At 49.2% G+C, this 10,378-nt stretch overlaps 1 protein-coding gene across 2 annotated transcripts in view; it reads right to left on the minus strand.

The window, feature by feature from the left end:
• The window catches only part of Ilkap (ILK associated serine/threonine phosphatase), a 33,717-nt gene extending 24,141 nt beyond the window's left edge, over positions 1-9,576 (minus strand). The window contains exons 1-2 of one of the 2 annotated variants that reach the window (XM_059278848.1): positions 9,395-9,576; positions 8,980-9,100 (exon numbers count right to left, since the gene is read on the minus strand). In XM_059278848.1, coding sequence (XP_059134831.1) covers positions 8,980-9,052 — 73 coding nt within the window. In that variant the 5' untranslated portion in view covers positions 9,053-9,100; positions 9,395-9,576. Of the gene's footprint in view, positions 1-2,734; positions 2,839-8,979; positions 9,101-9,394 lie in introns of those variants that run through there. The other variant, XM_059278847.1, reaches the window with a different exon arrangement.
• Between the last annotated feature and the right edge of the window lie 802 nt (positions 9,577-10,378).

The following is a 10,378-nucleotide window of genomic DNA, read 5'->3' on the forward strand; positions in this document are numbered from 1 at the left end:
ATTTGATACTAAAGAACCAAACCAAAGAATTCAACAAAACATGCCTGTTGTGCTGAGTGGTGGCATCATCTTCCTCCATACACTCCAAAATCATTGCAACTGGTTTTAAAGAGCTGTTACAGTGCACATCTCACAGATGTTAACCAGCCAACATCCGCAAAGCCCTGAGTATGTGGTCCAACCTGGGCCATGTGTTCCATTAAACATACTGATACTTTTTAATCCATACAATATCTGCAGGAGGCATCACCTATTACACATACAAGCCAATAGTTCCTGAAGGCAAAAGGGTAGTGCAAAGCCAGATTTGAAGACACAGTTATGTTCTACTTTCCACACACTACATGCAAATGGCTAGATTTTTTTTTTATTGACCCCAGTATTATTTTGGAAAATCTGTTACACTGATCCATCATGTATGAGGGTCAGTATGCAATTTAGTCTTGTCCTTCTGACCACTTAGCAACCCTCAATTTACTGAAACAAAGTATGATGCTGGAACAGGTCTCAGAATGGAGTCCTGTGAGGAGAATTCTGAGTGCTTGTCAGAAAACATCAAGAAAACAAGACATGAGTCTTGTGACCTCAGTTCCTTCAAAACACAGAATTGTTCTTGGAATGTGTTTTCGTGCTTCTCCCAGGTGTAGTGAATAGGAATGATTTTACTTCAGATTTCTCATTATTGTTTGCTGCTATTACCCAATTAAATGTTTCTATGCCTTTATGGAAAACATATTTTTGCCAAGTGCAGCTTGTCCTTGTGACTGTACACTTTACTCATGTGACTCTTCTTAACCCTCAGAGTATAAATTGTCTGATGCTCTAAATAAAGTTGGCTATTGCATGAGACTTCAGTCTGCCTCATTTATTGGCTCCATTTCCCCAGGTCCCACCACCAGCTAGACTGGTAAATAGTATGGTATGCAAATCAATTTTTAAACCATAAATCACATTAAACCATTTAAATCATATTAATGATGATTTAAATCATCATTGTAGAGCTCGAGATGATGACTCAGCAGTTAAGAGCACTGGCTGCTCTTTCAGAGGACCTAGGTTCTACTCCCAGCACAGAAATGGCAGCTCACACCTGTAACTCTATTCCAGGGGATCCTACGCCCTTCTGGGCCTCCGCAGGTACTAGGCACACAGATGATGCAAATATACATGCAGGCAAAACACTTGTACACATTAAAACAAAACTTCCTCTTGTTAGGGTGTTTTGTAGCTATTTTGTGGGTACTGTTGCTGTTTTTTGAAACAAAGTCTCACTATGTGGTCCAGACTGGCCTGAACTCAGGATCCTCCTGTTTGGGCCTCTGTGAGTGCTGAGGTTACAGATGTGTTACCAGGGCTAGGCTCATCTAGTCTGTTTTAACTGCTTGCTACAGTAACTCTGAATCTCAGTTCTGCCAATCTCTTCAGGATTTAGCCCTCAGCTTCCTGTCCTCCACAAATTCTGAAAGCCTGTCTTATTTTAAAACTTGAATACACTGTAACAGTGTTAGCGTCCTCCTGGAAGCAGAAAGCACTTCCCAAATGCACTCCTAGGGAGTAAAGGATCTTAAATACCCCACTGCCTCTATACAAGCAGGTCAGCCTGGGCCCTCTGCATTCCATCTGCTAAATCCCAAGTTTTAATAAGGAGTTCTAAGGTTTTATGTCATGTCAAGAGAGCCTTGACCTTGGAGAAGACTCAACTTCTGGATGAAAAGCAATAGGGACTACAATGATGACAGATTTCCAGGTACACCTGGTGATCCAAACTCTGCCCAAAGCACATTCAGATACAGGTTATACTCCTGTGAAAGACGTAAGACTACCCGTATAAAGTCAGCTTTATTCAAAACTCTAACGATGGTTATCTTCAAAAAGAATGGCTGGGTCAAATTCACAGCCTCAAGGCGTAGTTATTTAGAAGCTCCTGTTACTATGAGAGTGGTTGGTGGGAGCAAGTAACGCTACCATTACCAGAAGCAACTGCAAAAAGATGACACTACAAAGCATCTCAATAAAGTCTGGAGATGCGCAGCTGAGAAGCCAATACACAGGCCCTGAAGAGGACAGAACAACACCTTCTCATGACCCCAAACCCCAGCACTCTCCCATGCTAGCCCGCCACGCTCCGGCAAGCTGGAGATCTGAGCCCTGGCCCCTTCTGAACATATTGTTTCCTTGTCTAGAATCTCCGCAACCATCTCGGGAAGCCCTCACTAAAAGCCGCCTTTCCCCAGTCTCACTAGACTTCAGGCACCGTGCCACTGGGTACTTAGCGTTTCCCACGGTTTATAATCTCTTCACTTAAGATCAGAACTGAACGCCCTGAAGGCAAAGGTTGGTCCTCTCCACCTTCCTATTCCCTGCCAAAGACGTTCCCCAAACGTGGGCTGCATACGCCTCCCGAGCTGGGCGGCCACACCGCCCTGCATTGACCGTGCAAGTCCCGCACCGAGGGAACAGGAGTCGAAACTTGTTCTCTAAGTTCTCGGGGTTTCCAGCACGCAGTTAGGCCCGGGACCAGAGCACCCGGCTGGGAGTCTTGCTGTGGCTAAATTAAACCCAGGGTGTCCCGACCTTTCGGCGCGGGGCTTCGTGCGTGGGCCACGAGAGGCCGGGACCCAGACCGCGCGGTCGCTGCGGCCCCGGGAGGCACAGGCCGAGGCTGAGGCGGCAGTGGCGCGAAGATGGCGGAGGCCGCGCACCCCGGCGCCGCCCTCTTCCCCGCGCCGCTTACCGGCAGGCGGGCGCGGCGTGCGCTCGGGCTCCGGCAGGTCCCCGAACAGGTCCATGGCGGCGGGCGGTGGAGCGGAGGCTCCGCGCTACCCTGGGCGGCGGCGGCGGCGGCGGCGCCGTCAGTCACCGCGCGAGACCCTGCCAATCGCGCGCCGCGCAGCCGCCGACCCAGAGTGCTAAGCGCGGGGGCGGGGTTGGGCTGCGCAAGCGCACAAGCGCTCCTGGCCTGGGCACCCGATCTCGTGACTTGTGGATATGGCGTTTCCCGGGAGGAGCGGAGTCGTGGGGCCGAGCCTGACGTCCAGACCGGCTTCTGGTCCCAAAGATGACAGTGGCAGTCATCTTTGCACTGGCGCGGTCTCGTGTGCTGTGACCAGGGTGTCAGGAGCGGAACCCTGAGGATGCCGGACGAGGGGAGGCAGGTCCGCACCTGTCCGCTGTTCCCAGTGTGATTGAGCAGGCAAAGCAGCCTCAGACCGACCCGGAGCAGGATGAATCTCCGATGTTCCACTGGGATAGAGACCAGAGAAGACAGTCCAAGCCACAAAAATATCAAACATCCCTCATCTCAGCCACCAAAACTGCTGCTGCTTTACCAATTACAAGTTTGTCCTCTGTGTGTTTTCTGTCTCAGAAAAGATCCAGCCATAGAATTACCACCTCTTCCTGACATACAACACATGAAAGACCTCACTTCCCTAAACATACCCTCAAATCAATTTGTCTACACATCCAGATCCTACCAGTCTTTTCCCAACAACCCCTTACCTGTGTTTCCCGTCTCGTGTGGACTCCCTTGGTGCAGCAGGCAACATAAGTCATTGCTCCACTGCAAATCTGTTCCGGCTATTCTCTGGCTGTAATAGGTGGATCTGCCCAGCAGCCTCCAGGCCACTGTTTGAAGTCTTCACTGCTCTCAGACAGAAGCACCTCCCCCATGACAGCTGAAGGATTTTGAAGTAACAGCACTTTGTCTCTTGTCCTCACCTCTCACCCACGTCTCAGCCCACCCCAACTTGACATCACCCACTATCTCTGCAAAGCAGCTCTGGCTGAGCTTGCTGGTGACTTCCCACTCCTGCAAATGGTCATCATCCCACATGAATTCTGGCAGAATTGCCACTTGGCCTGTCTTTCCCTTATATGTATAGACGTCTCTCCAGGTTTTATTCCTATTCACTGCTGCATCTCTCCTTGTTTACAGGCTCAACTTCTATCTCGCTGTTATTTGATGGAATTATCTTCTTTTGTGGAGACAAGAACTTGCTAGGTAAACCAGACTGGTCTTGAACTCACAATGCCTCTACCTCCCCAGTGGTAGGATTATAGGTCTGTGTCACCACTTCTGGCAACTGGAATTCTGACTTGATCTTAAGTTCTCTTTTCTCTTTCCCTTCATAATCTCATGCACACCAGGCTTGAATTGCTACCCTTTTGGACATGACTTGTTCGTTTTCCTACTATCTTTAGATCTCTGGGCTCCAGTAATCCCTAGAATAGTTTATGGGTGATCAGAGCACCTCAAGTCCCTGACAGATTCTATTTTCTCTACTCCATCTTTCCTTTAGTCTGTTGCTTGGGCAGAAGAAAGGCATGCCAATGGGAGTGTGTGGTAGAGGAGGTTTTCACTTCACAGTGAACAAGCATAGCGGAACATCAACAGGAAAGAACCGGGGAAAGATATAATCCCAGAGGACAAGCCCCCAGTGACCTATTCTCTCCAGTTTCCATTTTCCACCGTGCCATCCCCTGCCAACGATCTCTTAAAAATGTTAAACCTGCCACAGGGTTAAACCATTCACTAGCTCAGAGCCTCATGATCTAATTGCTTCAGAACATGATATGTTTTACTAATTTTTGGACATCCCTTAATCCAGTCAAGTTGACCCTCAGTGTCAACCATCACAATGTCCATGTGCAGATATTTGTGTGCACTTAAGTCTTCTGCTTCTGACCAGACAACAAGAGTGCATTTGTTGGATTATATAGTGCAAGTATATCTAGTTTTGGGAGGAGTCATCAGTGCATTCCACCATCAGGGAATGGGAGTGTCTGCTCCCCGTATCTGCGCCATCATTTGTTCTCAGTATTCTGGGTTTTAACTATTCTAACAGGTGTGTGGTTAGTAAACTTTGAGTTAGTCAAACTCTAATTACAGAAAAGGGCATGAATCATAATTATAAAGCTGAGTGACTTTCACAGGCCAAACACAGCCATATAACAAAGATTCAGAAAAGAAAATTCAGAGCACTTTGCACACATAGAAGCCATTTCAATCATGACCTCGGAAGGAGATCACAGTTAGCACTCTACCATGGAATTTGCCTGGCCTTGAACTGAATGGGTGGAATAATATGAATTTGAGACCAGCCTGGTTACAAAGCGAGTTTTAGGATGGCCAGAGCTGTTACAAAGAGAAACCCTGTCTTGCACACCGCCACCAAGTTACAAGTTCAACCATATTTAATGTGCAATCATGATGCTAAGCACAATCATGTCTCAAACCATCACTGTAGAAACACGGTCAAAGGATGGAGTCCTTCGAGAAAACCCCAAGAAAACAAGAGCCTTGTGAGCTCAGTTTCTTCAAAACAGAATTGTTCTTGGAATATAGTTTCATGCTCTTCCCAGGTATAGCGGATAGGAATGAGTTTACTTCAGATTTCTCATTATTGCTTGCTGCTGTCATTCAATCAAATGCTTATATGCCTCTATGGAAAAACATTTTTGCCAAGTGCAGCTTGTCCTTGTGATTGTATACTTTATACATTATTCTTAATCCTCAGAATTGATGCTCTGAATAAAGTTGGCTACTGCATGGGACTTTAGTCTGCCTCATTTATTGTCTCTACACTCCTGGGTCCTGGGTCCCACCGCCTTTAGTTCCAAAACTGTCTTCATATTTTCCTTTTAATGCTTTTTTCAGATATGCATAGAATGTATTTTGGTTATATTCACACCCCACTCCCTACAACTGCTCTGGATTACCTCCATTGATTTGAGTTTTCCTATTCCTCTGCCTCTGTGAGTTTGTCTTTTGGGCACTTCATGTAAGTGGAATCCTACACTATTCTGCATTTCATTTAGTGGTTTTTCCCCCAAGAGTCATTCATGTGTACTTATGTCTGAGCTTCATTCTCCACCATGGATGAATAATGTCCCATTGTAACTGACTGGTCATGTTGGCTTGTATCTTTTTATTTCGAGGGTTCACCTGTTGAGAGTTCACACTCAAGTTGCTCCCACCTTTGGGATGCTGGCAGTTCTGCTTGTGGACACAGCTGTTGCATTGTTACAGCTCTCATATGCCTAGGATTGCCACACGGGTCACATGGTAATTCTGTGTACTGAGAAACCACTGAATCCCCCACAATAGCTGTTCTATTTTACACTTCTAGCAACAAATGATTACTGTGTTTTCCAGTGCTCGGGTTGACCTATGTGGAGTGGCTAGGTCTTGCACAGAATGGTACATTCTGTATACATACAGGTAATGTCAACTTTGTTGTATGCATGCGGAACAGAAGATAGTTCCATTGTCATTTTCACATGCTGGCCTATCGGGGAGCTGGCCAGGGTGATTCTGGTTCAAATATCCAAAAGAGCAGGGGGACAAAGGCAGAAAGGAATTTTACACTGAGCAAGAGGAGGTACAGAAGGTCTTCTTATGCTCCAGTTTTTCATTTTATCAAGCACAGGGCAAGGTGGGGGCTGAGATTCCTTATAAAGAGGTATCAGCCCAGGGTAGTGGTGTAACAAGGCGACAGTGGATACTGTTTCTCATGTGTAACAATCCAGGTTCCATCCCAGTACAAACAGTCCTTCATAGATTGAGGTTTATTACTTATATAGACAAACAGCCAAGGGTGCCAGCTCTGCATGAACCTGGAGGCGGGAAACATCAGAGATTGCCATGGTATGATGGAACACCGTGTTGCAGAACCGATGGCTCATCAAAGGCTTAGAGAACCTTCAGGGACCACAGGGAGGTGAGAGTACCTGACCTTGTCTAGGAGGGCTGAAAGGTTCTCTACCGAGATATGGGCTCTGCTGTGCTCAAGCCTTATCTGTATGGCCCCTGTGGATACAGACAAGGGCACCAGGGCTGACTTCTCCCCATGCTTATCCGTCATTTCTCCCAGTCTAAGGGACCTCTGAAGTATCAACTGAGGGCCTAAGCTTCTTTCTTGAGGGACAGCCTAGCAACCCAGCTTGGAAGCTCTATGTCACCCAGACAGGGAAATTCAAGGAAATTAGCTGCCCTGGAAAGGGGTCAACAGAGAGCAGAGGGGCTCTAACAAGCATGTGCCTGCTTCCACATGCATATACCAGGATGTAACAGGACTTTAAAAGGTCAGACACTAGTACACAGGATACTGAACACAGTATTGTGTCCAAGACAGTTGAGGACACTATAAGAGTTGTGGAGATGAACCATGAGGTAGCCCTCAACAGACTCTCCCTTCCTGGTAGATGTACCCCAGTATAGACCTGCTCCCTTTTTAGTATGAGCTTGAACTCCTACAAAGAGCAAAACATCCCAGAATTTCCTTTATGAAGTCAGATGGATGATAAAGAGGAAACTTCCTCATTTGCTTTCCTGTGCTTTGGTCAGGTGGGAGGCACCTGTCACATTGGGAGGTGCACTGTGGATAGGCCCATGCTAAGAGCTAAGTGAGACCTCCAGCCAAAAAGCAGAAAATGAGGCCCTTTGGCATTTTGTTGGAGAGGAACTGAATCTTGCCAACTGTACTTCGTGGCTGGGCTTTCACATGAGACCACAGCCTGAGCACACACAGCTGTGGCCTGTGAGACACCACCAGGCAGAGATACCACTAACCACTTGGATTCCTAAACCACTGAACCTGTAATATGCTTAAGCTGCTAAATTGTGGGGTAGTTTGTTATACAGCAACAGACATTGCTGGCTGGTTTTCTTACACAGAGTGAACCCGAGGGGATACAAGCACCACACCCCACCTTTGCTTTGGTACTGCCCCTGGCACCCCCACCAAGGGACAGCAGGGAGTATGGCTGGATGGGATGGAGTCTGCCTACCCCTCCAGTTCTGAGGAAGCTGCTACCAGGAAGCCTTACAGGATCAAGGTGCAGCACGCACAGGCTCTGCACCCAGCGGGAAAGGAGGAGAGACGAGTCAGTGGAAACACAGAAGACGACTTAGCTGAGCCCTACTGGCACAGCCCAACGCCCTCCAACGAGAAGCTTTATGCTACCCTTTCCCACATCCCCATTTCCCTCCCATGTTGGGGGATCTCAGGGATCCAATTACTATAGGAATTTTCTGTGGAAATCAGACCACCGGGTTCTGAAAGGCAAACCCAGTCCTCTGTCCTCCACGTCCTGCAGGGTTCGTGGGCTACCTCTTCCTTCAGGCAGCCTTCCCCAGGGCCTGCCTGTTGGAAGACATCTCAGCTTTTTCTCCACTCTCACCATGCTTATTAACTCTCTGTCCTGGCCTTGTGTCTGACACAATGATGCTTGGGAAGTATCATCCCCTTTGAAATTACATTCATCAGGCAGAGGCTGTGGCCCCCAGGGCTAGGCTGAATTTCCTGCTGAAACTCCTCCTGGTTACAAGGGGACACAGGCTATCTCCAGTGATTTGTTCACAGCATCTCTAAGTCAGATATACAGACTCCAGTCTTCTCCTCCCAGGTCAGGACTGACCGGGGCCCAACAAGACCCACATCTTGTCTGCTCTTGCAGAGCCCAGGGACAGCCAGGCCTCCAAAAGAGCTCCCAGGGACCAGAGCACTGGTGCAGATGGGTCTTGAGCCAAGGCAAAGCTACAGGAGAAAGAGCAAAGGTCCGGTGCTGGCAGGACCTGCGGGGGTTTCTGTGCGAGGCACCAGCTGGTGGCCAGGATCTTCTGGAAGTCTCAGATTTCAAGTTCCCACCACATCCTTAGCTAGAAAACAAACAGGAGTTTGGGCTCAAGGCCAGCCCCGAAACTTTTAGATTCCATCCCACAGGCAATGAATGGTATTTCTCTCTCCCTCCTTTGTCCAGCATCCTCCATGTCCCTCTGTAAGAGCGCTGCCCAGGGCTGGCTCTCAGCTCTGTGAACTGGGTGGCTCCTCCTCAACTACCAGTTAGGACCAGCAGAAACTGTCCGGGAGCATAGGGGTGTAGGGGGTGTGTTTGCGGGGCAGAACAGGAAGGAAGGGCGTTTGGCCTCCCATTCCCAGGTTTTTTAGCTTGGCCCTCCTCCCACAGAGCACTCACCTTGGTGAGGGTGGGCACGCTCCTGTGGGCGTCCTGCTTCTCTGGGCAGGATGTCCACTGCCTCCCTCAGCATGGTGAATACAGCAGCTAAGGCGCTGCCCAGTGAGTGGCAGCTCAGATCCTGCAATGGAAGGACAAGGGCAAGTTACCTGCACTAAGCTTCTGGTTCCCCCACTTCGGGGAGTATCGGGGGGAGGAGGAGAGTGGGGGCTGGCTTGCTCTGGAGGGGGGCCAGGGTTGGGGAGGCTTGAGAATAAGCTTCCTAGGTAGAGGGATAGGAAAGAAAGCTGGAGCTTCCGGGGTGGCAGTCCACGGAAAAGGTTCACCGTGTGGCTACCAACCTAGACAGCTACAGGCCCCGCTAGGACGGTAGGAGGTCAAGGGGGTTGGACCTGGAGAGGAGAGAGGCACTCACCAATGGTAAACCACTGCCACGGTGGCGGGGGACGCGGTGCTGCGCGTCCCGCCTCGGGGCTAGCCTGATCCTCGGCGGCTCAGCAGGACACGGCCGCTCCCTCGGCACCGTTGGCGTCGTTGGCACCGTTGGCACCTGCTCGCGCACAGGCCTCTGGGAGCGCGCGTGGGAATTGCATCTCCCAGGAGGCGCCGGGGCAGCCCGAGGGCCGGGCCTCCGGCCTAGTGAGTCTCAAGGCGGGGTTCAGCTCTCCTTGGCCGTGGTGCTGCAGCCCCTCCATTCCCCAGTTCCTCCGGGTTCCCAAAGGAACTTCTAACTCACAGAAATCCTCCTGCGTCTGCCTCCCAAGTGCTGGGATTAAAGGAGTGCGCCACCACCGCCTGGCTGATTTTTATTTTAACTTAAAAATATTAATTTTATTATACATGAGTGTTTTGTCTGCATGTCTGTGCACCACGTGCATGCCTGGTGCTGACAGAACCCAGAAGAACCTAGAGTTAAAGATGTTTGTGAGCGGCTTTGTGGGTACTAGGAACCAAATTGGGGTCCTTTGCAAGAGCAGCCTGTGTTCTTAACCACTGAACTATCTCTCCAGCTTCTTAAGATTTTTTTTTTGGTTATTTATTTGTTTTGTTTTTGAGACAGGGTCTCTCTATTTAGTCCAGGATGTCCTAGAACTCTGTATAGAACAAGCTGGCCTTGAACTCACAGAATCTCTTTGCCTCTCCCTCTCCAGTGCTGGGATTAAAGACGTGTGCCACTACCAGGGTGCTAGATACTCAATTGTCACCAAGATTAGAGCCAAGCAAGAGGCAGAAGATCCTGGTGGGAGGCATGGCCACTAGAAGGGTCCCTTGTTGCTTGCGTAGGTGGCTTGTGTTTATTGAGGTACGTTGGAGACCATCCTTTGCTGAGCCTGGTAAGGACCCTTCTGAGGCTTGTTTTGTCCCTGCAAACTTTTTGGCTCCTGCTCCTCCTGATTGG

Source organism: Peromyscus eremicus, chromosome 13, assembly GCF_949786415.1.
Source record: "Peromyscus eremicus chromosome 13, PerEre_H2_v1, whole genome shotgun sequence".
Lineage (NCBI taxonomy): Eukaryota > Metazoa > Chordata > Mammalia > Rodentia > Cricetidae > Peromyscus > Peromyscus eremicus.